The sequence below is a fragment of the Coregonus clupeaformis genome, chromosome 36, assembly GCF_020615455.1.
Source record: "Coregonus clupeaformis isolate EN_2021a chromosome 36, ASM2061545v1, whole genome shotgun sequence".
NCBI lineage: Eukaryota > Metazoa > Chordata > Actinopteri > Salmoniformes > Salmonidae > Coregonus > Coregonus clupeaformis.
Genome location: NC_059227.1, coordinates 22,811,223 through 22,838,314, shown reverse-complemented (window position 1 = coordinate 22,838,314; position 27,092 = coordinate 22,811,223). Strand labels below are relative to the sequence as shown.

The 27,092-nt window shown below is 41.7% G+C and overlaps 1 protein-coding gene across 2 annotated transcripts in view; it reads left to right on the top strand.

The window, feature by feature from the left end:
* The window catches only part of LOC121552257 (kelch-like protein 29), a 357,810-nt gene that overhangs the window by 228,504 nt on the left and 102,214 nt on the right, over positions 1-27,092 (top strand). For both annotated transcript variants that reach the window (XM_045211311.1, XM_045211312.1), the window contains exons 6-9: positions 11,698-11,836; positions 21,103-21,299; positions 25,857-25,969; positions 26,165-26,311. In XM_045211311.1, coding sequence (XP_045067246.1) covers positions 11,698-11,836; positions 21,103-21,299; positions 25,857-25,969; positions 26,165-26,311 — 596 coding nt within the window. The remainder of the gene's footprint in view (positions 1-11,697; positions 11,837-21,102; positions 21,300-25,856; positions 25,970-26,164; positions 26,312-27,092) is intronic.

Below are 27,092 nucleotides of genomic sequence, written 5' to 3'. Positions count from 1 at the left end.
ACCGTGAGTGAGAGTTGATGATGGCATTATGTTTTAGATAAGTGCCAAACTGAAGAGAATTCTTGATGAGGCACAGTGCTATTTGTGTGATCTTAGGCTAACTATAACTGTGTTTATAGGACTGTTGTAATTCCACAGAGTGTTTTCTTCCTCATGCCTTAAGCTCTAGAAAGTAACCTACACTTTTACTAATAGAATACTCAATACTAAAGGGGTAAGAAGACCCTTGGGTTGAATTGGGCAGTAACTTACTACCTTGAGAGGAACAAACAGATACACATTTCCAGCTGAATATACTCTTAAAGTGCCATTTTAAAAGTTGTCAGACAGTCAGTCCATTTTAGAAGCAGTTCAGTCACCTCCATAATCCCTCTTTAACCTGTGGTGAGAGTATGCTGCGTCTGTGGTTATTGGAAGATGAGGATTAACCAGGCACACATATTGGCTCTGCAGGGTCCAAGATATTTCATCTACAGTCTGTACGGTCCAGTGAGGACCAGGCAGACAACCCACATAGCCAGACCCCAACACTGACCTTTCTGCTTGGACACACACACACGCTTGGACACACATGCACACTGGCCTTTCTGCTTGCACTGACTTTTAGCTGTGACTTTCTACAGAGTTAGTCAGTAAACACATCATGCACCTCGTCCACAAGCAGAGAGAGGTAACATTTATCTGCAGCAGCGCAGGGGGTGTGTGTGTGAGAGAGAGTGAGTGAGTGAGTGAGCGAGAGAGGCTGTTGCCTCTGTCTCTGTGTGGATCTTATTTATCACGCTCTTAGGGTCACCTTTCAATATGCTTGCCTCAAAAACGGCAATATAAGCAGATTTCAGTACCTAGGTGCTAGCCTGTTAAGAGTCTCATAGTCATAGACACACTCGTAAACAGGTTAGAGTGTGAGTTAACTGGCTGGAGGCGTATTCACATTCTCACACGCTGGCCTTTCTATCTGAGTGAGTGAGTGTGACTGACTGATTCACTCACTCACTCACTCACTCACTCACTCACTCACTCACTCACTCACTCACTGCAGGTGTTGGCATGTCCAGTCAGGGATTACAAAACCTACCATAGCTTTACTGTCCACTCACATGGAAATAAATAGTGTTTAATGTAAAATGCCAGTGTGGAGAAGGTTATAATCATGACTCAAATACCAAGACATGCTGTTGTTGTATCCCATGATATTTGGTGGAAAAACATATAGTATTACTTACAGAGAAATAAGATCACACTGTGTATGTATGGAAGTTAGTAAGAAAATGTTGGCACTCGCCAGGGTTAAAGCCATTTTCAGAGAATAGGCCTAATTAAAGAAACATTACTCATTATTATGAATGAAGGTATTAATCTATCTTTGACTCTCTATTAATCTATGTCTTTACAAAGGTGTACAGTATTTTTAATAGAACCTTCACACCGTTATCCAAATGCTAACAGACTCTGAAATGAAATGATCAAGCTCAATGAATTGTGTTAATTAATTGCATGTGCTGTATTTTTTTCTTCTTCATGCATTCTGCCATTCACCTCTGTGGCACTACAGTATGGACATATGTTTGGGGTTAGAGGGAGCTTTGTGTACCATGTGGTAATTAGTGTAAAACAGTAAGTTAGCGTTTTAATTAAACCAGAGAATGAGTACTGTTGTAAACCCACTATTCTAGTCAACCTCTCCTCCAAACATGGGTTATCTGCACTGGCCAGCACTTCCTCATTATAGCACCATTGTTAGGGATTTATCGCGTGTGTGCGTGTATGACAATGCGTGTATGACATTGTAGAATGTGACTCACTCGCCCCCAGAGCGGTGGACAATAACATTACCTTGAATAACACTTAATAATCTGTTGTGGGTGCCTGTCCATTCCCTCCTACTGAATCGTCCTTGGTTTCAAAATTGTGTTTTGTTTTTAAGTGAGGGAGAGGACAGGGAGCCTGTTTGAAACCCTGGATAGTTTGCTCTCTCTCTCTCTCTCGCTCCCTCTCTCTCTCTCTGTCCGAAAGTTCCAGTTCTGTTACTGCTCCTCTTCCCTTACTGGCCCTTACTGTCCCTCAGTCCTGCTAATGAGCATCAGGAGACTGGAACATGGCGACCGGTTGGACACACACACACTAGTCATCGGGATCGCCGTTCATGACACCCCTCTCTCCCAGGCCCCCTAACACAACAACAGGGCCAATGACATCCTGCCATGCTGTCACAGCAGCCCTACCGCTCCCTACCGCTCCCACGGCTCTGTTTGTGTCCTTGTGTGTTCTCAGACTATTCTTTTGTTTGTCTGCATACAGTTAAGTGATAATGCCAGAGAAGCTGGTGTTTGGAGGATATATTGGCACGGGTGTTGTTAGCAAACCATGCCAAGATATCCTCCAAACACTGGCTTCGAGGGCATTATCACTTTTATACAACGGGTTACCAACATATTTAAATAATGATTTACATATTTTTAGTCTTCCACAAGATATAGTCGCGACGAAAAAATCTAGGGTTGCTACCGAAGCCGGCTGGTCGTTCGTTCTATCGGTTCGGTTGCCAGAGATGCGACCCAGTCATTACGTTTTTTTGTTCTGTATCTATGGACGCGACTCAGTCGTTTGTTCAAAATGTTCTATTGCCATACTGGCTGGCAACGTTCTTGTCCCTTGCTTGCTAGCTAGCCAACTACGGCTAACTGACAGTCACGTCAAACAGTGCAGCCAGAATAACAACAGAGTAGCTGCATTTGCATCTGTTTAAGCTGTTTTCTATTCACATTTATTTGGATACATCCATAACAATGAGCTAATGATGTGTGATTTCCACTGGCATAGAAAATGTGCTTTCTCATCAGAACACTGTTGTTCAGAGGAGCTAGCCAACAACATAGCTAACAAAATCACTTCAAACTGAAGCTGGAAATAGATGCACTTTGTTTCGTTTTACATGTTTTCTATTGATATTTCTTTGTATATATACATAAAAATGATGCTGATTCCTGATTTCGACTGGCTGAGAAAAGCTGCCTGCCTGTCTGTCTCATCCCGACTCCCGACACGTTCATTACTATGCAAAAGCTGGAGATCGAATTTGAATATTGAAACAATGTTGCAAATGTCAGAAAGTCAAACAGCAAGGTTTATACAAATCTCCGCTGTTGAAAACAAAATGTTAGTCTAAAAGAAATGTGAAAAATAGGCATTTTAACATCATAGATTTAGCCGGTGGTAACTTGTGGAATAGACACCGGCTGGAATGCGGTTTTAGCCAAAAAGCATTCAGGATTAGACCCACCTGTTGTATAATACCGGTTAGGTCTGGCCCTGGGCCCCAATGGTATGGTAGAAGACAGGACAGGGTAGTGGCCAGCGGTTTGATGATTAGTCGACTAGTTGCGTGTGGTGCAGTATACTATAATATACACATTTTATTTGGATCCCTCTCTATCTCTGTGTGTCTGTCTATTGGTGAAGGGAACAATGGCCCACACCAGGTCCCATTTCATGGCTCCCAGGGGACAGGGTTCTCTCTCTCTCTCTCGTCGGGACAGGGACAGGCCCACTGAGAATGAGCGGCTAGCCTTGGCAGAGCAGAGCCGGGAATAAAACGTCCTCATCATGGACTATTCTCTAAGGCAATGGTACCACTGGAATCAGCACAAGCATGGATTCCAGGGTCTTCAAGGATTTCTGCCCTAGCACTGGATTATTTGACTTGAATGGGTATGTATCAACTGACATGATGTCTAGAAAGGAATGTACAAAAGATTATGAAAGGTGTTTTGTACTAGAAAGAATATGTATTCAGAGTAACAATGTTTTCGCTACCTTGACTTCACACAAGTTTTATATTAGTGTGCTGGATCAGCCTAAATGGATGTTGGCATGTGCCCGAATGAGAGAGACCTATTAATGTTCATTCACCAGCTGAAAGGATCACCTGGGCTGTTGTGCTTAGTTAGAATACAAATAGGCTCTCAATCACCCAAGACTCCTGCTTTCCAAGGGCATTTTTGCATACGTGTAGGCCTACATAGTTGTGCAGTTATAGAACAACAGTCTAATATAAAGTACGACTGTTTCTGACATGGGCTAGGCTGTTAAGCTGCCATGTCTGCTACTACTGTTGTTCCGCCCTCATTACATGGCGAGGTAGGCGAGGTTTTTCCCAAGTTGGTGGATTTGAGTCAGTTCCATCAGGGCTGCTGTGTGACAGCCAGGGGGTGCAGCTGTCTGTCGTTTGGACTCACTCACCTTTCAGCCAGGGCCGATTGATCTTGTCTTTATGAATGAAGAACTATGGTGTTGTGTATTCTGCTTCGTGAAATACCCACCAGCTTCATAGCAGTCGATTGGATATGGTGTGTCACACTTAGAAACGCTGGCACGTACAGTGCAGTATAGAAGCTGTCTGAACGCCTATTGTTGGCATGTCTTCAAACCCCCCTGTTTTAATACTTAATGGATCGGTCCACTACTGTCACAAGGTGATGGCATGGGTTGTCACGTTCAACCACCAGTCAAGACGCTATTTTTATTATATCCATGGTTTGTCTGTTGTTTTCATGGGGCTGAATTAGTAAGTTATTCTACTGTTAGCTAGCTAAATCCTTGAATATATATTTTTTGTGGCTGATCTGTTTTTGAAAAATAGTTCAATACCCACTGACTTTTCTTTCAAATGTCCATATTTTCCCCAGATTTTGGCCATTGTGCTCTCAGTTAAATCCACTCTCTGTACGCCAGAGCCTTTTCTATATTTTCTGCATACACAAAGAGCTTTTGGATGAGGCCCAGATTGGGAAAGCTTTGTGTGGTGTGAAAGGTCTTTGTGTGCATTTACAGTGACCTCTCTCTCTCTCCCCACCCTGCTGAGAGTTCTTCTTTGAGAACTTATTTCAGATTGGCCTGTCTATTGATACATTTCTCACAAGGCTTTTGTGCCAGAAAATAGCCATTTTGACAGGTCTTTTGTTCGGCTCTCTCTGTCAGTTTCTCTAAATATATTAAAGGTACTCCTGTTATTGTGTTTTTCCCCATTTGGCTGGAAGAAGTATTGATGTGGTCAATTTGTCCTCCAGACCATTCTCATTTGACCAAAACTCAGCAAATGGCTAAAGTCCTGTTGTTTTAAATACATATTATTATCAATATCTATATTATTATAGTTAAACATATTATTATTGTCTTATGATGTGAACAACATTATTTAAATACTTTTTTTATTAATTATAATAATAATTTTGTCCCAGTTAATAAATGTTGATAATAATGCACATTTTATTTATTTGAATAACATGTCAGCCAACAGAGATTCCAAGTAAATGAAGTTGCCAGATTTGGCTAATTGGTCTTTGGAAAGGAAGCATCTTCACTGGTAGAACTGGAGCAAAATGGATGCCTGAGGATGAGAGAGAATTAGCTTGAATCACGCTGGTAGGACCCAGCCTCCTTCGCCAACTTTACGAGATGCAAATCCAGCAAGCACTACTTGAGTCCAGCCTAGTCGTAGACATTAAATGATTTACTCAATACTGATGAAAATCCATATAATGAGTGTGTATTTATTGTCATTATGTTTCATAGTTGTTTCTACTTTGAACTACATATGAATTTCACAATCAAATATAGTGTCGCTATCATTCATTGATTAGCCAATTTAAAAATAAATCCGTTATACAGATTTAAGTTTAGTATACTCATCATAAATTAATTTCAAATGTCTATATTTCTTTACATAAAGGGGCACCTTTATGCCCGTTGGAGACTTATAATAATTATTATAATATAATAATGTTCAAAATATATTACAATTGCAATTTTAAAGATAATGTATTAATTGACCGTCCGTTATATTTATTTGTAATGTATTTCAGCTTTAAAGTGCCACTGACGTGACCTTGACATCATTATTCCCTTAGTCGTTAAATAAATTTGGTCAATTCTGGATTTTACAAAAATTCTTGTCTTAAAATGCATTTTTTTGTAGGGGTGAAAATACAGTTGTTAAGACTCTCATTTTGAATATGGAATGTAACAAACGTTGTGACCCATTAACAGTAAACCAACAACATCCCTTCAGTTAATTTAGCAGTAACTTTGTTATTTTATTTCCATAGTATTTTCGATCCAATTTATATAATTCTGCATTTTCTAGGAATTAAATACTTATATATTTAAAGAAAACAAATATTAAAAACATTTGTTCATCTATGCAGGCTCAACTCAAAGAGAACTAATGTTTTTTTGTTGTGTTGTTTTACAACTAAATGGAGTCCAGCCAATAACATTTAGATACATTGTCCATAGACAAGAAGGAGATACAGAGTGAGCCATGATCTCTTCAGATTTAACAGCATTAACAGCATATATTATAGTAGCTACAAAAGCGGCTAGTACTGGGGTCAGTATTGAGTTATTGAGTTGGATGTTGAGTTATTGACTAGCTAAAACAGTTATTTCAAGCTAATTACCCAAAGAGTGGTGAAAGGATTGATAATAAATAGTGTGAAAGAAAACAGTCAGGAACCAAAGGGTCAGAATGTGCATGTCCATTCCACTAGAGCAACACTTCTTGACTTGTTATGTGAAATATCATCATCTTGCTCCAGGGATGTCTTTAATACTATTTTGGACTGCAATGAACAGAAAAGGAGTCTGAAATATATAAAAAGTACATTCTAAAGTCTATAAAAATACATATTATTTATTTATATTACAAAACGCATAATGAAAAATAGATGTCATGTAAAATATATGTATAATATATGCTTGGGATATGCTTCACAATTTTTCAATATTTTCATAATTTGTATTATTTAAAACCACATGCTGGTAACTTACCGTATTAATTTGTACAGTACATAAAGATTTTTTTAGATGTACTTTGTTGCAGTATTTGTAGATGTTAATTTATCTCATGGGAATCAATAACTTTGAAGCCTGGTAAATTCAGAAACTGACTATCCACTAGACTATTTATTTATTTATTTTATTCCAGGAACGGCTACTTCATTGTTGTTTTGGTCACATCATTACTTGCTAGATTCATATGATTATCTTTCTCTTAATTTACCCTTTATATCATGCCAGAGATGTAGTTTTGATTTAGTTTTTCATGTTGAGAACACAATTAATGTTAATTGATGTGTTATGTGAGGAGTGACTAGAATTGATAACTGAATTAGAGTCAGGGATGCAGGTCAGAGAGTATTTTAGCTAATTAACTCAAAACGTACATATCTGCCTGGCACAGTAAAGGCAAGTGTCAACTGTCACAAAGTTCAATGACTTCCGTCTGTAGTAAACACTTAGGATTATTTTCTCTAAATGCATGACTAATTTGTGCGCCAGTTAACCAAAGGAAATACCAGTATAACGGGAAGCTTTGGCTATGATAGCCGATGTGTGGTGAGCGTTCTGGTACAAAATGGCTGCCGTGCTTCACACTGGTGGGTGCTGCTGCTAAACATCTTTGGTGGATGGGGTATGTCTTGAGTCGAAATGTAACGGTTTCAGTGGCCCGGTTACCCTTACCCTTAGATTGACTCTATGTAATGGTCCTTTTGTTTTGGTTCTCCGATGGTTCGGTTATTATGAATCACATTAATATGTGAATTACCAACTGTGACTTACTTTTTTCGCTCCAGATGTAGAAAGTACATAAAATCCCTACAAAATGGCTGTCTTTCAGAGACCCATACGACCAAAGATACAACCATAAAATGGCTCCTAGTTTTGGCAGCCAATGGCATGATCTGCCATATCTTCCCAGTAGCCAATCACACAACGATGAATAATGATGCCTGTGTCTATATCTGTCTACAGTACACAATACACAGAGTGCTCTAATTGGCTACTGTGAAGGGACATGGGCGCACGGCATTGGCTGGTTTACCTGGGGCAATGTTATGGTAGTGTAGGGTTACTAGGGTGAGCAGTAGAACTGGCACACATGTTTCAGCAACCTCTGGAATGATGTAAAGAGTGTGTGGATATTCTCTTTTCCTCTCACATTGTATTGTACATGTACTACACCTGTAATATCGGTCTGATCGGTCTTTGAGATCTCTTTGTTACCTTAAACTGTTCAATGGAATTCAACAGGAATAGTGCACAGGTTTTCTCCTTCCTTTTCAACATTGTCTTCAGTATATACGTATGTGTAGAAAAACGGCTAGATGTGCATACACTACTCTGATTTGGTCTTTGGGTAACAGCAGAACCCAAACAGCATCACAAGTCCCATTCTCCACCAGTGTAGTGCAACAGTGTGGTGATCTTTATAGATCTCCGTGGTCCATATTGAGTCCGACTCTCCTCCTCCACACTCCCTGTCAACAGAGAGGAGAAAGGAGACGCTGTGTGCTGTTTCACGCTCCCAGACATGATGGGTTGTTCTAGGGGTGCGCGGGGTGATCATCGGCCCACACAAATACACCATTATTACCTTTTCCATCAGCCATTCAGGTGTGTCCGTCCTGCACTCAGGGGAGGGGGGAGGGGGCAATTGTTTGCTGAAAACTATAGTTCTCGTTCTGATTCACTCTCATTCTCCTTCCTTTTGACAGAATCTGAGTGTTGGGGTAAATGGGTGCCGTGCGCTGTGCTAAATTTAAGGTGAGAGCCATATCGGTCGCTGGAGACGCACAATGCGAACTCCAATTACCATGTATTCACTATTCACAGTGGCCGAGCCACGCCGCGCAGGCAGCACAGTAATCAGATATCTGCCCAACCGCCAAGGGCCTGGAGCGCCGTGTATGAGAGTGGCAGAGAATGTTGAAGGGCGAGGCTAATGTTACGTTTTTGTATGTGGTGCATTTACGATAGGAGACGAAATGAAGTGGCTGTTTGACTCTTTTTGCAGTGCATTACATGATTTTGCTCTTATCTCTTAGCCGAGTATCTCTCTCTGTCTCTCTGTCTCGGTCTTTCTCAATTCAATTCAATTCAATTTAAGGGCTTTATTGGCATGGGAAACGTATGTTAACATTGCCAAAAGCAATCTTTCTCTCTCCACTCATTACAGGAGGCTCGGAGTAATGTAGACTTGATTTCATATTGTTGTTCACCCTAATGATGCCAAGGCAGTTCATATCCCTCGGTCTTTTGCCAAATAATAGGCATATTTATTTATTCATTCATTTCATTTTTTCATTCTAGCATTGCATTCAGTGTGGTTAATGGTCAGAAACGGGCCCTTACAGTCAGTTAATTCCTTGATGTGATATATCTGACAAGGATCCTCTGCTTAGAGAGGGTTTTGCACATGCAGCCACCGAACGACTCCGTCTTGAATTGCTCTTATTTGTCATGCGGCTTTAATACTGTATAATTTAGTTTGCTAAATTAATTTGCCAGTGAGCTGCTAGTGTCAGTCAAGAGAAAGTGGAAGCTAAATGAGGGAATATTTCCAGCCAAATAGTATGGCTAATGTCAGAGCAGGTTAATTGAATCTTGGGTGTTTGAGTCTGAGGTGAGCTTACGGTAGGTAGACTGACTGAGCGTTTCATGACTATTACACAAACTAAAATGCTTTACGTTTATATTACAGTGGATCCAATTGCTCATCTGATTAGTCACGCATAAATGAGTAGACAGGGGTTATGTAAGACGTGCACACATGCATGCAATTACAGACACGCACGTGCGCACACACACACACACACCTCCCCTGTTTTACAGCACATTTGAGACCAATAACGAGTTAGAATTGTACAGTAGCAGCCCATTGGTCCATGGCTAAGCTGGGATCATTTGGATGTTGGCTGGGTGTGTCAGGGCAGAGTTCAGTTTAATTCATAGTACATGTCTGCAGATCTTTGATGGTCCATCGGTCCATTACGGCCGTCCACAGCTGAGACATTGCCTGAGCTGTGCAGAGAGTTGGAGAAAAGCTGTGTTAAAAGCTTTTTACAGTCAACTGAAGGATGAGGCTCTATGTAGATATTGCCCTTAACCACATATCTATGATCAGATAACCCAAACCGCTAATACGTTTTACAAGACCGTTGTATCGTTTCTTCAATTTATTTTTTACTTTTACCCTTTTTTCTCCCCAATTGGTAGTTACAGTCTTGTCCCATCACTGCAACTCGCCATGCGTCCTCTGAAACGCGACCCTGCCAAGCCGCACCGCTTCTTGACACACTGCTTTTTAACCCGGAAGCCAGCCACACCAATGTGTCGGAGGAAACACCGTCCAGCTGGCGACCGAAGTCAGCATGCAGGCACCCGGCCCACCACAAGGAGTCACTAGAGCACAATGGAACAAGCAAATCCCAGCCGGCCAAACCCTCCCCTAACCCGGACGACGCTGGGCCAATTGTGAGCTGCCTCATGGGTCTCCCGGTCACTGCCGGCTGTGACACAGCCTGGGATCGAACCCGGGTTTGTAGTGACGCCTCAAGCACTGCGATGCAGTGCCTTAGACCGCTGCGCCACTCTGCAGGCCCCCAAGAACGTCTCATCTTTTACAGGGGTACAAGGAGCGTCTTCACTGTTAAAAGGATACAAAAATATCTGACCCTGTATCAGTTGTAAGGGGTTAATTTCTACCTATTCCCAGGGTCTCTCCCTCTCAGATTTGACATCTGTTGCTAGGCAGAAACAGTTGGACCGACCAGGGTCCCGCTTATACACTATTAAAGTACAGTGCTGTTGATGGTTTCCTACTGTATAGCGTATTAAAGGTACAGTGCTGTTGATGGTTTCCTACTGTATAGTGTATTAAAGGTACAGTGCTGTTGATGGTTTCCTACTGTATAGTGTATTAAAGGTACAGTAATATAGATTGCCCTCTCTATACACTGTTACAGATTAAATGCTGGTCCCCTGCTGTCTCATACACTCAGTGTCGCCTCATGATGCCTCATTAAAACAATAGAAGAAGAAAAAAAAAAACTCCTAACTCCATCTCTACAGCAGGCCTAGTCCTCTCACTGACTTCACCATAGATCTCAACTATAGGCCTGGTTTGCTCCATGCATATATTTACTAGATTGCTTCTTCATGTTGCCGAGCGATATTTATGAGATTTTCTTTTTTAGAGAGGATGACAAATGTGTAGATGTTGTTTTTTCTTTTGTTTTTCTGGCTTGGACAGTGTTGTTTAATTCAGCGAGGTTCAATGAGTTAACGTGCCCAAGGTACGATGGAGGTTGCTCCTGGTAAAATGCCAAAGAAATATGACTAACGATGAAAAATGTATCTTGTTTTCAACGCACATTTATTTTAATTGATTCTACATTTTATTCAGTTCCTTTAGTTGAATTCATAGTAGTATGCAAATGTACACAAGCCACATGTAGTCAAACAAGTGTCTTTCATATGAATCCTAACCTTTGATATCAGCTGCATGCGCTTGGAATATTCTTATACATTCTAGACGGTTCTGCTTATAATCACTCCACTAACTCCTCAGTACAGAACTGTAGAATTTCTGAGCTTGCTTATTTTATTATATATACACACTTTCCCTGCCTATAATACTGACATGTTGATGAAACTGTATGTATTTTCTCTTTTCTGCAATGTAATGAAAGCTATTAAGCCTGGCCAGTAATAATGTTTTTATAATCAGCACATTTCTATTGTTGCCTCTCTACTTCTAATTGATATATTTCTATGATCATATTTCTATAAAAAAGAGAGAGAATTTTCATTCTAAAGCGGAACATGGCATTGTCTTGTTTCTTCTTTATTCTACAGAGATGTTGAAGGAGTTGAACCAACAACGCAGAGCGAAAGACTTTACAGACCTGAAAATAATTGTTGAAGGCAAAGAGTTTGAAGTCCACCAAAATGTTCTAGCTTCCTGCAGCCTTTATTTCAAGGACCTGGTGAAAAGGTTTGCCTTCCCTCCCCTCCCCTCCCCTCCCTCACCAGCTTTTGATCCAATCTGTTCTTTTCATAGGGTGCATTTGTGTGGCTTTTTTTTCCCTCCCCCCTTTTCTCTCTTGCAGGTGTGTGAAGACTTTGGTTCCTATCACAGGGCCAGCAGCCTCCTTCTCCTCCCGCTCCAAATGAATGTATCTCTAAAACCATGGGACAGAAAAGATCACCCTAGTCTTTACCTTTTCCTCGCCATCTAGAGACAAATAACTACAATTACATTTTGATGAGCAGAGAAAACGTTCAATGATTGGGGGATGTTTTAATGACTTAACTGTAGGGGCTTTAAACCAACTGAACATAGGTTACCGTTAGTGCATTAAAAAGATGGGGAAGCTTCAGAGTTGCAAACAAAGCACAAAACAAACAGAGGCACATCTCTCACCACCATGCTACTCTTTACCCAACCACTATTTTCACAGGTTAACGCCATTCTCCATTAATGTTTTCATTTGATAGTGGATCTGAGTATTCCCCATTACTCTATCCCTCACATGTCTCTGGGCTGTTTTGGTTCTATATTGTGTGGGTGCGTGCGTGCAAGTGAGTGTGTGTATGATGATGTGATTGGCAGTTTACCTGCCAGTGCTAGTATGTGTTCCTTGGTTGTTGTGTTTGCAAAATGTGTTTGTGTGAGTGAGTAGGTGTGTGTTTATTTTCTTCAAGCTGAGCCTAGCGTCCTCACCCTGACTTCAGATTCTTGCAGGTGTCCCAGAACCAATGTTCTCTCGTCTCCTTGACATGTGTGTTTGTTCTCCTGTACACCGCGCACAGACAGACCGACAAAGACTGTAGAGAGAGAGAAAGAGAGAGAGAGAAGACTGTACATTACAATAGGAAGCTCTAGTCTAAAGTCTGGGGGAGGCTGCCTGCTAGTTGCCCTGCAGCCATGCTGGCTCTATTGTGAGATCATCAGAGGGCGCCACGCTGCTTATCAGACATAGAGACGAGCCAGCCAGGAGATGCTTTGTGTGTGTCACTCACACGAGCATGCCCAACACACAGGCCAGAAGAACACACTCTCTCACATACACACACACACAATTGTTCTTGCTGAATGGGGACGCGTATTGAGATAATAGTGAGCACCAGCCCTCTCCCAACCACACCCCACTCATATTCACACATATAGTACATCACATCCACACGGCACACAACTTTCAGTTTGCTACAGACAGACTTGTGTTGGTGGAGCTGTCGATAGGATTCCCCTGTTTCTCTCCCTTATCTGAGCCAGAGTTAGTTTGCTGCATAGAGAGTTAGATCCTGCACAGAGAGAAATACTGGAGTGAGTTAGGTTCTGCATAGAGAATAGAGGTAGGTTCTGATTAGAAACAAGGTCCCCAGAAAGACACAAAGTCCCCATAGGAATGGAAATAATTTGTGTCTGGTTACAAATGTATGCACTCACTAACTGTAAGTCGCTCTAGATAACAGCGTCTGTTAAATGACGAAAATGTAAAAATGGTTACGTTCATCTGACTGCCTGCCTGCATACATTCTGATATTGTACTTGCTTAATTTGGCTGCTTGATAGAGAAAATTCTCATTAAGTGTATAATTAATTGTAAAACGACCTTAATTTATCATCCTAACGTGGGCCTTTCTCATCTAGATTAAATCTAAAATAGAATTTCTAATTTAACCGTACAGTTAGTGGTATATCCATGAATATGTATGTTATACTAATCAGTAATTGTATAAATTGCATAATCTTATAATTATTAATCGTATAAGTTGTCAACCTTTTTGACATGATAAAGTTGTTATAATTCATCACGGCATGTACAGTACAGTATAAATAGAACAATAAATGCTCTTGACTTTATAAGGCACGTGGCACCTCTCCGGTTTTATTGGCGTGTTTACTGTCAAACACAACACTGAGAGAGCGAGAGGGAGGGCGGGAGACTGAGAAAAAGCTGTGCCATTTTTGCCTTGGCTCTCTTAGGTGTTGTGCAGTCAGGTAGGGTGTCACTGAGTTGGTTAAAGAGACAGAGAGAAACCAGAGAGAGACAGTGACAGAGAGAGAGAGAGAGAGAGAGAGAGAGAGAGAGAGAGAGAGAGAGAGAGAGAGAGAGAAGAGAAGGTCCCAGCCAAGGGTCCTGTCATTGAGTTACGGCCTCTCTGTGCCATTCAGGTCACTCTCCAGCGCCTGTGGAATTATGCTGATGCCACACATGGCCCCACACCGTGTCCAGATTTTTATGAGGTCGAATGAAAGAGAGAAACGCACTCTTCACGCTCTCCCTGTGCTGCCCACTACCCCCATGCCATCGAGGTACTCACTGCTGTCGGGACTCCCTGTCAGTGCCTCATAAACTACCACAGCGTGTGTGTGTGTGTGTGTGTGCATATGCACGTGCATTTGCGTGTGTCCGTGTCCGTGTCCGTGTGTGTCCGTGTGTGTGTGTGTGTGTGTGTGTGTGGGGGGTGAGCGGGAGGCGCAGGCCTATAACTCTCCGGTGTTATCCAGACAGCCAGCGTTCACTCAGAGAGAGAGTAGAGATGGAACAGAGGTTGAGCGCCGCTGCATATTTGTGCTGATCTCCACACACACACACACACACACACACACACACACACACACACACACACACAATAAATGAAAGTCTAAATTGGAACATATGTCCAGCTGGCGCTCCGTGAAGTGGCTAAGTAATGATTAAATTCTTGTTTACATTCAGGAAAGTCATTTTCATTTAGTAGGTTATGGTGTTTACTTTTAAGCAGTAGTTAAGTAAATTGCAGAACATTAAGGCACCATCTCGTTAGAAAATGGTTTTGAAATATAATTTTTTTAATGATTATATTTTAATCATTAAAGCTACAGTATGTGAGTTTGAGTGAGATTGGGTTTCTGGGTAACACTTTATTTGGATAGATGCTCTTCAGACAATCTACTAACCCTAACCCAGGCTCGAACCCTAACCTTAACCTTTAACATGACCCTAAACTTAACCCTTACCCTAACCCTTATTTTAAACCTAACCCTAACCTTACCTACAGATGGAAAATCCGGACGATCCAAATAAAATGTGACCGTTTTCTGTATCATACCCAGGATGTAGGCCTAGCTATTTCCGGTTAGCAGCATTTTAAAATATTCATAATATTTAAATTGGTGTCGATATTTGATGTATGTTATAAAAAGCTAATTTATAGTCAGTTTGCTGAAAGGATCAGTAAAATTAGATTATGATAGATGAGTAGCAATTAATGATTGTGCAAAATGATCACTAATGGCGGTAAAGATTAAACCACGACAGATGTTAAAAATGTCCATGCAGTTTAACTGCTGATATATATCCGCAATCTCATCAATTTTATGTAAATCATAAAAATCTGCCTTCTTTGTTAAATTTCCCATCCTTGTAGACTATAGTATTGTATTTCGATAAAATCTTAAAGAAACTCTATATCCTCCCTCCCTCGCTCTCTGTGTAAAGTACAAGCCTGAAGTACAAGCCTGCAGAGTTGATGTATCTCCCTCCTCTTTCGCATTAAACTTGTCAAACATTTCCAGTCGTCGCGACCCTGCTACCTGAAGGATGTAACACACCCGGCACTCACCCACCAAAAACCTATTACCTCCCCCTTTAAAGGCTGCTGCTGCTCAGCCCAGAAAGACCACACACACACACACACACACACACACACACACACAGACCAACGGTCACCCCCAGTAATTCCATTTTCCCCCTCTGGAGTTTCAATAAGTATGCTCTGCACCCCCTTAATTTATGGGCACAGTGCATCTGGTGCAGCTCAATGGCAGGGCCTAATGTAAAGGCACACACTGAGCAGTCTTGACACACTAGAACTTTGTTCAATTTCTTGCCTTTTTTTCTCTCTCTCTCTTTCTGTTTTCATATGATTCTGACTAAAGCTGTGACAATACCATTATCACAATATTTTTTCCATGCCAAAAAAAGAAAACATGAAGCAGACCTAACTCTTTGGTCCCATAAAAACCTTCTGTATGTAAGGTATTGTGTGCTATAGCTTGGAAAATAAATATACTGAACAAAAATATAAACGCAAACATGCAACAATTTCAAAGATTTTTCTGAGTTACAGTTCATATAAGGAAATCAGTCAATTTAAATAAATTCATTAGGCCCTAATCTATTGATTTCACATGACTGGGCAGGGGCACAGCCATGGGTCGGCCTGGGGGGGGGCATAGGCCTACCCACTTGGGAGCCAGGCCCACCCAATGGGGAGCCAGGCCCAGCCAATCAGAATGTTGTTGTTTTTCCCACAAAAGGGCTTTATTACAGACATAAATACTCCTCTGAACCCCACCCCCCAGCCCCTCAGACGATCCTGCAGGTGAAGAAGCTGGATGTGTAGGTCCTGGGCTGGCGTGGTTACACATGGTCTGCGGTTGTGAGGCCGGTTGGACGTACTGCCAAATTCTCTAAAATGACGTTGGAGGTGGCTTATGGTAGAGAAATAAACATTGAATTCTCTGGCAACAGCTCTGGTGGACATTCCTGCAGCCATCATGACAAACTCCCGAGTGGCGCAGTGGTCTAAGGCACTGCATCGCAGTGCTAGCTGTGCCACCAGAGATCCTGGTTCGAATCCAGGCTCTGTCGTAGCCGGCCCCGACCGGGAGACCCATGGGGCGGCGCGCACAATTGGCCCAGCGTCGTCCAGGGTAGGGGAGGGAATGGCCGGCAGGGGATGTAGCTCAGTTGGTAGAGCATGGCGTTTGCAACGCCAGGGTTGTGGGTTCGATCAAATAATGTATGCACTAACTGTAAGTCGCTCTGGATAAGAGCGTCTGCTAAATGATTAAAATGTAATGTAAATGTAATTGCAGCTCCCTCAAAACTTGAAACATCTGTGGCATTGTGTTGTGTGTCAAAACTGCACATTTTAGAGTGGCCTTTTATTCTCCCCAGCACAAGGTGCACCTGTGTAATGATCAATGTAATCAGCTTCTTGATATGCCAAACCTGTCAGGTGGATGGATTATCTTGACAAAGGCTAAAATGCTCACTAACAGGGATGTAAACAAATTTGTGCACAACATTTGAGATAAGCTTTTTGTGTGAATGGAACATTTCTGGGATCTTTTATTTCAGCTCATAAAACATGGGACCAACACTTTACATGTTGCGTTGGTATTTTTGTTCAGTGTAAATGTGACTCCAACATTAGAGCTGTTTTCCTAAAGAAATGTAATCCGCTTTGTGTTTTGTATCGCGATACTCGTATCGTCCCGGCCCTAAATCTGACTGAGCCCAGGCATAGTCTGTTATGAATAGGAGAGGAGAAAGTGATACTAAAGCTTTTAGTCTTGATTGTCAACATGTGCTCTCTGGGTGGTAGAATCCTCCAGCTGAGATTCCAGCTAGCTCTTACTGTTCCCCTACTACTGTCCTGTCAGTTAGACAGTATGCATTACCATCTACCCAGCAGGCAAAACTGAAATACATTGAAATAACATAATTACAACCAGTTTACAAGCAGAATTACGTCATTTCAACCAGCTTTGCCGGCTGGGTCTGAATCACTGTACTGTAAGCCATATATATAGTCACAGCAGTGGATAGCATAAACAAACCTAGACTCTGTTCTGAAAGATCCTCAGATGAGTGTCGACAAGTCTGAACAAGACTTCTATCCTTCCCAACCTCTGTCTCTATAGAAGCACTAGCCATAATAATGATAATAGTCCAAAATCATAATACATTTAAATGTTAGTCATTTAGCAGACGATCTTATCCAGAGCGACTTACAGTTAGTGAGTGCATACATTTTCATACTACTTTGCATTTGTCCAAAGCAACTGGCTTTAAAAAATATTTTTCACTTTTATTCTTTCATATAGCATTTACTCCCCTCAATGCTTTGCGCTTAAGACCAAAAACAGCAGTGTGTCCACAGGGTTGGAGAGTACCGGATTAGTAATCTGATTGCAAAAACACTATAATCAGTTATGTTACCGGCTAAAATATTGTAATCAGATTACAGATACTTTTACAAATCTAAATGATTACTTCTTGGATTACATTTAAATTCAGAAAGGATGTTTGCAAAAAAATTCATTGACACCTTTCTGTTTTCTCAATAACATTCAAATTCAGCATTAAAAAAGGTTTAAGTTTGTTCCACCTGAGCGAGACTGACCACAAGTCAGAGACCACTATGAAGACCCACTATGAAGACCCACTATGAAGACCCACTATGAAGATGGATCCTTTTGGTCTTCTTCTAATGCCTCTTAAGGGGAAAGTAATCCAAAAATAAGAGAGTAGTCCGATTACGTTACTGATTACAATTTTGGACAGGTAATTAATAACTTTAATGGATTACATTTAGAGTAATCTGTCCAGCTCAGGATATGATTCTGAACCACAGTGCCCACAATGTCATGGGTTAATTAACCTAACTACTAGCTGTGTCACTCTGCGGCCGCTCAAAACACACTCATGATACCAGTGTACGTGCTGGGTCTCCTTGTGTGGCTCAGGCTTGTTACTGTACTTGTTAACTTCAGGGGGGGTGTCTGAAGTGGACTCTTCTCATCTCATTTCCTTCATCTGCAATCATCTGAAAACATATTGTTGGACAGGGGATAGCAATGTAGTGGATGCCCAGGTATTTGCTTGGAGAGGAAGCCACTTTTGACTATTGAGATGCAGCCATGGACCCATTGCTGTCACTCTGCACACCTGGACGTGTCTCAATAAAGACACAATAGCTAACCCACCTCACCCTTAGTCATGAATGTAGCCTCAAAAAGCCTCCAATACAAACAAACAAGCACAAACTAAACTCTAATTACATCATTTTTGTTGGTGACAGAATAAGCAAACAAGTAACATTTAGTCTCACACAAAAGTGTATATTTTGGATGAGCTTGGATTCCTTTGAGCACACAGAGTAAAATGTCTGCGGGAATCAGGGCATTTCTCCAGCTGAAATGTGAGAAAACATGGTGAAGAAGATAGTCCTTTTACAGAAGGACACATTAGAAACCCATGTATGACACAACCCCTTTTTCTGCTCCCCCTTTCTGACAGTCTATGCTGAATGAAATACTCTTTCCCCGGAAAAGAGTGGTGCGTTTTTCATAAACAGATTCCTCTCTCAATTTCTCCCTCTTGTTTTACTCTCCTTGCTCTCTCCCTTTCTATCCCTCTTTTACATAAAAAAACAAAAACAAGTCTGCAATCAGATGCAGCAGTATAAACAGCCACCTCTGTGAGAAGAGGTGGAAAGACCATTTCCATAACAAAAACACTCAGGCAAAACAAATTGTCACTCGAGCCGATTCCCATTGCACTAATTGACCTGGTTGATGAGCATGCTCTTGTTTTATATTTTTCTTTTATTTCCTTTTTCTTCTTCTTCCTCCCTTCCCCACCATCGCTTAACCCTGGACTACACCCCCAACCTTCCCCCTCCTCCTCCCCCTTTTTATCTAGCTTTAGTACCGCCACAGCATAGGGCGGGAAGGCAATAACATAACAACTCTATGGCTTTTTGCTTTGCAGGAGGAAAATAATAACTGTCTTGGTCTTTCCAGCCTCCCTATGTCCATCTATGCAGAGACAGATCCCCATTGTCTATTTATTTTTGCGTTGTCCTTCTCCTCCCCTTCTCTCACCTCCTAAGATGGCTCAATGACCACTAATGTCAACTACGTTCATATACAGGCTACTGGTGAATGTGGCAGCAAGCTGGGGGCAGAGGCTTGGGGGCTTTGGGTTTAGGTGTGGTGGGGGGCAGGGGGGGGTCTCTTATTTGAAAGACCCAGGAACAGTCATGGAACATGGAACACCCCCCCAACCCCACCTAATCCCCCCAACTCCCCTCTGAAAGATGGCTGCTGGTCCCTGTGGATGAACCAACCCTCTTCCTCTCGTCCCCCCTCTCTCTCTCACTCTCTCTCCCCCTCCTTTGTCTTCACTCTAACCATCCTGTCCATATGTCTGTCTGTCTGTCTGTGTCCGTCTGTCTGCATCCTGCATCAAAACTGTGTCTGACTGTATGCTCTGTAAAAGCTATTTAATTGAATCTCACACCAACCCAGTAGGAGACAGTAACATTTGAAACAGACAGACACTGAGCATTATGCAGTGTAGCCAGTCGATATGAGCAACAGAAGGAGAATACATCCCATCCATCTCAATCCTTGGTAGTTTTCATATTGTTTATGTCCACAGCCCTCGGGGGAAGGACACAGTATCTCACACTGCATTCTGGGGCATTGATTCTGTTTATTTTGCCCTTGACTAGATTATGTTATGTCACATGGGACATTAAGGCGTAGAGTTAGAACACTTCAACTAATTACTGATCCTGATGATGTCATAATGCAGGCGGACTCTAACGCAACCAATTGCCATGAGGCTGGGAGGACTACATTAGCTAGAGATATCTCACCCAGCACAACAGTATATGGCTATATGAATCTGATTTGTAGCATTGCTATACAGCACACATGATAGTCATACAGTATTAATAATAATAATATATTTATTTTATATAGGGCTTTTCATTTTCAAAACAGAATCTCAAAGTCGCTTTAAAAAACAAACACAAAAACAAATCAAATTATCTGGCAGATTCTTGGGAGGTTGGCTTCAAGATTGTATATGGGGCGCAACAGTAGGCTAGCATTCAGACATACCACAGCTAACATAGCTTGAGGTCCTCCATTACAATAACATTGAGATATCAGACAGCTAACATACCTAGTGTTCTTCCAATCTGTCAGTGCATGTGTGGCTTTATCACCCCCTCCCCTCTCTCTGTCATCTGTCTGCCATTATCATGTATGCATCTTCTTGAATATCTATGCATACATGAGAACACACATGTCAAAGCATGCCTTTTGGATATTAATTTGCCATGATAAAGACAAACAAATTACTTGTGCTTTCCTAATCCTTGTTTTGAGAGAACTGTTTTGTTTCAGATGGAGCACAAACAACCATAACTGTGTACTGTTACAAACCCTAGTTGCTTACTGTAAAAACAATAGAGCCCAAAAAGAAATGATCTACCTTTCTACTTTACTTTTGTATTCTATTGTATTGATTCTGCTATTTTTCCCTTGTTTTGTAAAGACCCAGGTTGTGTGCGTGCGTGTGCGAGCGTATGTGTGTGTATCTGTGTGTAGCTCTAGTCCTAGGGGTGTGTATGTGTGTGTGTGCGTCTCTTCGGTGTCTAACTCCTGTCTCTACTGTGGTTGGTCAGGTCGTCAGGGGAGATGAGGAGTGGGGAGAAGCTAGAGCTGCAGATGAGCAATATTGGAGCTGATGTGTTGGAGCTGCTGCTGGAGTTTGTCTACACGGGCTCTCTGGTCATAGACTCAGCTAACGCCAAGACACTGCTAGAGGCCGCCAACAAGTTCCAATTCAACACCTTCTGCAAAGTCGGTGTGTCCTTCCTAGGTATGTACCTATGACATAGGGTGTGGGGTGTGGGGGGATGTGGGTAAGTAGGTGTCTCATCACATTAAGCCTAAGCTTCTGTCTTTGGCACATTGTCCCTCGCACCCTTTCTGATAGTTGTCCAAATTTAGCGTGAGTTCCTCCCGGAGTAAAAGAGAGAAACATCATTTTGCTCCCTAACACCCAGCGCTTGGCTCAGCACCTCTCTTTGTCTCTCTCTGTCTGTCTCTGCCTCTCAGTCTGTCTCTCGGTCTGTCTCTGTCTCTCTCTCCTCTCTGCCCTCAGGAGTTGGGAGGCACCAGGACAAAAGGTCAGGGAACAATTGTCACTTATATGTCAAATCCTCCGGCGCAAGCTATGATAGAACCCACAGATAGTCCCAGGGGTCAACTGAGGAGCAAATGTGTAGTCATGGATTTAGGAGGTCAAGGGACTGGGAGACAGTAAATGTCAGATTATACCTACCATTTAATAGAGATGGTTGGAGAGATGTGGAGAGAGCTGTAAGGCAAGGATATGATGTCTGGCTCTGGGATGAAAAAGGTCAGAGCAGTAAAAGGAGGGGAAGACAGTGAAAATAAATATTGATTTGTTTTTCATGTTTCATCCGACGATATGGACTTGTGAATAACAGGGAAACCATTTGTAGTGTAGTCAAAGACGTTATCACCATCAGAATGTCAGTCTATTCTGCCTGAACATGATTCATGACATTTGAGCATGTTAGAATAGAGACATATAATACTGGTGCAGTGTATAACCTTGGAACAAAGAAATTTATCTAATGTCAGGGATATTGAAGTTCTTAACAAACTAAAAGATGTGGAAGAAATTAACTTGGCCTAGTTTGGCCATGGTGCATTGAGTTTATCAGATGTTTTATTGTGACAAAAACACACCTCAATACACCCGGGTGACTAATAACATATTATTTTGTCCATCATATTAGAACAACATCAAGTCACAATAAATAAAACGTGGGAGGATTTACAGCCGGCGGCTATGGAACCTTCCAGAGCCTGGAATAAAACTCCTTTATTCACCATGTCTGCAATCTGCTCCACTGAGTTTCTGAGATATAGCACACCATGCAACCACACACACACACACACACACACACACACACACACACACACACACACACACACACACACACACACACACCATATAATAACAGATGGTTACTGCACAGACTCCTCACACCCATGAAAATGAACCTGAATGAATAGTACCTGTGGAATCAATTAAGGTCAAACCAAATAAGAATACCAAACACATTTCAACCTTGTTTAATATTGATTAGATATAGAGACATCTCTGTAAAGGTATTGATTGGTCTAGCTCTAGTTATTAGTACACATTCTCACACCCCTTGAGACCTCTCTCTCTCAGAAACAGTAAAAACACATCTGCTCAATCAAACTCCACATTAACAGACTACAGTTATATTAGTTTCAGAAGGCTTTGTTTTCCTATTCAGTTTCAACACACTGAGTTAACTTTAGACTTTAACAGACACCTTTCCTGGTGATATTTGTATAGGCAGCAGGTACACACACACACACTCACACACACACACACACATTGCCTTCAGAAAGTATTCACACACCTTTACTTTTTCTGCATTTTGTTGTGTTACAGCCTGAATTTAAAATGGATTACATTTAGATATGTTGTCACTGACCTGCACACAATACCATTTTTATTTTATTTTACAAATGTATAACAAATGAAAAGCTGAAATGGCTTGAGTCAATAAGTATTCAACCCCTTTATTAAGGCAAGCCTAAATAAGTTCAGGAGTAAAACTTAGCTTAACAAGTCACATAATAAGTTGCATGGACTCACTCTGTGTGCAATAATAGTGTTTAACATGATTTTGGAATGACTACCTCATCTCTATACCCCACACATACAATTATCAGTAAGGTCCCTCAGTCGAGCGGTGAATTTCAAACACAGATTCAACCACAAAGACCAGGGAGGTTTTCCAATGCCTCATAAAGAAGGGTACCTATTGGTAGATGGGTAAAAAAAAATCTGACTTTAAATATCCCTTTGAGCAGGGTGAAGTTATTAATTACACTTTGGATGGTGTATCAATACACCTACTCACTACAAAGATACAGGCATCCTTCCTAACTCAGTTTCCGGAGAGGAAGGAAACCCCTCAGATTTCACCATGAAGCCAATGGTGAATTTAAAACAGTTACAGAGTTTAATGTCTGTGATAAGAGAAAATTGAGGATGGATCAACAACATTGCAGTTACTCCACAATACTAACCTAATTGACAGAGTGAAAAAAAGGAAGCCTGTACAGAATAAAAATATTCCAAAACATGCATCCTGTTTTTCAACAAGGCTCTAAAGTAATACTGCAAAACAATAAAACATTTATCCTGAATACAAGGTGTTCTGTTTGGGGCAAATCCAATACAACACATGACTGAGTACCACTCTCCATATGTTCAATTTAGTGGTGGCTGTATCATATTATGGGTACGCTTGTCATTGTTAAGGACTGGGCAGTTTTTCAGGATAAAAAAGAAATGGAATGGAACTAAGCACAGGCAAAATCCTAGAGGAAAACTTGGTTCAGTCTGCTTTCCACCAGGCACTGGGAGATGAATTCACCTTTCAGCAGGACAATAACCTAAAACACCAGACCAAATCTACACTGGAATTGCTTACCAAGAAGACAGTGAATGTTCCTGAGTGACCGCATTACAGTTTTGACTTAAATCTACTTGAAAACCTATGACAAGAACTGAAAATGGTTGTCTAGCAATTTGTCATTATGGGGTATTGTGTGTAGATGGGTGAGAAGATGGGAGATCTGGTGGTGGTTGGTACCAATGTTTCATTTGATCAGGCCTCTCACTGTGGCCCCAGTCCGGCGATATGGACTTGTGAAAAACAGGGAAACCATTTGTAGTGTAGTCAGAGACTTCATCAGAATGTCAGTCTATTCTGCCTGAACATGATTCATGACATTTGAGCATGTTAGAATAGAGACATATAATACTGGTGCAGTGTATAACCTTGGAACAAAGACATTTATATAATGTCAGAGATATTGAAGTTCGTAACAAATGTACTGAAGAGATGTGGAAGAAATTAACTTGGCCTAGTTTGGCCATGGTGCATTGAGTTTATCAGATTTTTTAGTGTGACAAAACACACCTCAATACACCCGGGTGACTTATAACATATTATTTTGTCCATCATATTAGAACAACATCAAGTCACAAGAAATGAAACAAGTGGGAGGATTTACAGCCGGCGGCTATGGAACCTTCCAGAGCCTGGAATAAAACTCCTTTATTCACCATGTCTGCAATCTGCTCCACTGAGTATCTGAGATATAGCACACCATGCAACACACACACACACACACACACACACACACACACACACACACACACACACACACACACACACACCATATAATAACAGATGGATACTGCACAGACTCTCCTCACACCCACACAAATGAACCTGAATGAATGGTACCTGTGGAATCAATTAAGATCAAACCAAATAAGAATCTTATCCAGAGCGACTTACAGTTATTGAGTGCATACATTTTTTTTCTCATCAGTAATAAGGTCCTCAATCAGCTTTCTGAATTGCCCTAGAGGCACCAGAACATCACATTTAAGAACATTTTGAAGATTGTTCCACAAATAAGGTGCAAGAAAACTAAAAGCTGATTTACCTAATTCAGTAATGACCAAAGGAATTTCAAGAGTTAGTCATCCCTGAGACTGGGTGTGGTAACTTGTATGTCTAAAGCTTAGTAATGACGTTCAGTACAGTAGGACTTTTTGTAAAAGGGCTTTATAAATGAAAACTTAGCAATGTATCAACCTACGTGACATCAAAGAGGACCAACAAACTTTCTGGTAGAGAATGCAGTGATGAGTACTAAAATTGTCGCCTGTAATAAAGGTCAGTTCGCAATGAGAAACTGCATCTAATGGCTTTAATGAAGTGGCATACACACACACACATACCTACATACTGCTCTGTGCTTATAGATGGGAGATCTGGTGGTGGTCAGTACCAATGTCTCATTTGATCAGGCCTCTCACTGTGGGCCCCAGCTCAGGGCTTTGTGTGTGCGTGTTTATGTGTTTCTGTGTGTGTGTGTGTGTGTGTGTGTGTGTGTGTGTGTGTGTGTGTGTGTGTGTGTGTGTGTGTGTGTGTGTGAAAGGTATTTACCTGCTGTACTAATCCCTGCTATGCCTTCCCAGTCTCCTGGCCCTGCTCAGTGGGCTCCTAGCGATCGATTCCCCTTGTTGTTTGTCCCTGGAGCTGTTAGAGTTATTACACTCTCTCCCCAGCCCCAGATATACACACAGATAGACCACAGCTCTCCCCCCCCCCCCCCTTACTTTTTAATGGATGTATGAATGACAATCTCTCTCTCCATCTCTCCCCGTTTTTCCTCTCTCTCTCCCCCTCTCCTCTCTCTCTTTCTCTCACCCTCTCCTCTCTCTCTCCCCGCTGCTTTCCCCACCTTTTCTCTCTCTCTCTCTCCTCTCTCTCTGCAGAGAAACAGCTAACGGCAGGGAACTGTCTAGGTGTGCTGGGCATGGCTGAGGCGATGAGATGTACAGAGCTCCACAACATGGCCAAAGCCTTTGCACTCCAGAACTTCCCTGAGGTAGGTGAATGTACTGAATGAACAGATCGATGGATGGGTGGATGGATAACTGCATTAATGAATACATGCATGAATAAATGCATACATGCATGAATGAATTTATAAGATGTTCATAAAAAATACCACATATGATAAAAACAGTGCATGTACCCCAGGATGTTTATCCCAATCAAGTTTCAACCCTTTGTGCTCTAGGCAGCCGGTCAGGAGGAGATTCTGAATGTATCTAAGGAGGACCTGGTGGCCTACTTGTCTAATGACAGCCTCAATACCAAGACTGAGGAACTGGTCTACGAGACCGCCATCAAGTGGATCAAACGAGACCCCACCTCCAGAGTACAGGTAAGGCAGGGAGGGGAGAGAGGTGGGAGGGAGGAGGGAGGGAGTGGTTCAAATCAAATGTTATTTCTCACATGCGCCGAATACAACAGGTGTAGACTTTAGCGTGAAATGCTTACTTACGAGATCTTTCCCAACGATGCAGAGTTAAAAAGTAAGAAAATTAGCAAATAACATTTTTAAATAGTAACACAATAAATACTAATAACGAGGAGTACTAGTACCGAGTCAATGTACAGGGGTACGAGGTAGTTGAGGCAATAGGGACATGTTGGTAGGGGTAAAAGTGACAAGGCAATCAGGATAGATAATAAACAGAGTAGCAGCAGCATATGTGAAGATTGTGAAAGTGTGTGTGGCATTATTTTTATTGTTGGACTGCAAAAACACCAGCAAATCAGCTCCAAGTGATTTTAATTTGGAAATCTGTTACAAAGAATTCCCACACATAAGAGAGAGATATGTGATCGTATACAAATGTAAGCAAGGTTTGAAATGATTATGTTTTAGTTCAACGTTATATCTGTTGGGGCTTCTTGCAGTCAATTTGCAGTCTATCCGTTCAAGAAAATATCGGTCCGCGGCTGAATCTAGTTGATGATCCGTGGTCTATGGCTTGGGTGGCTGGGGTCTTTTTTTCTTGTCCTTGCTCTGACACCGCCTGGTATAGAGTTTCTGGATGGCAGGGAGCTCAGCCCCAGTTATGTACTGGGCTGTCCGCACCACCATCTGTAGCGCCTTGCGGTCAGGTGCTAAGCAGTTGCCATACCAAGCGGTGATGCAG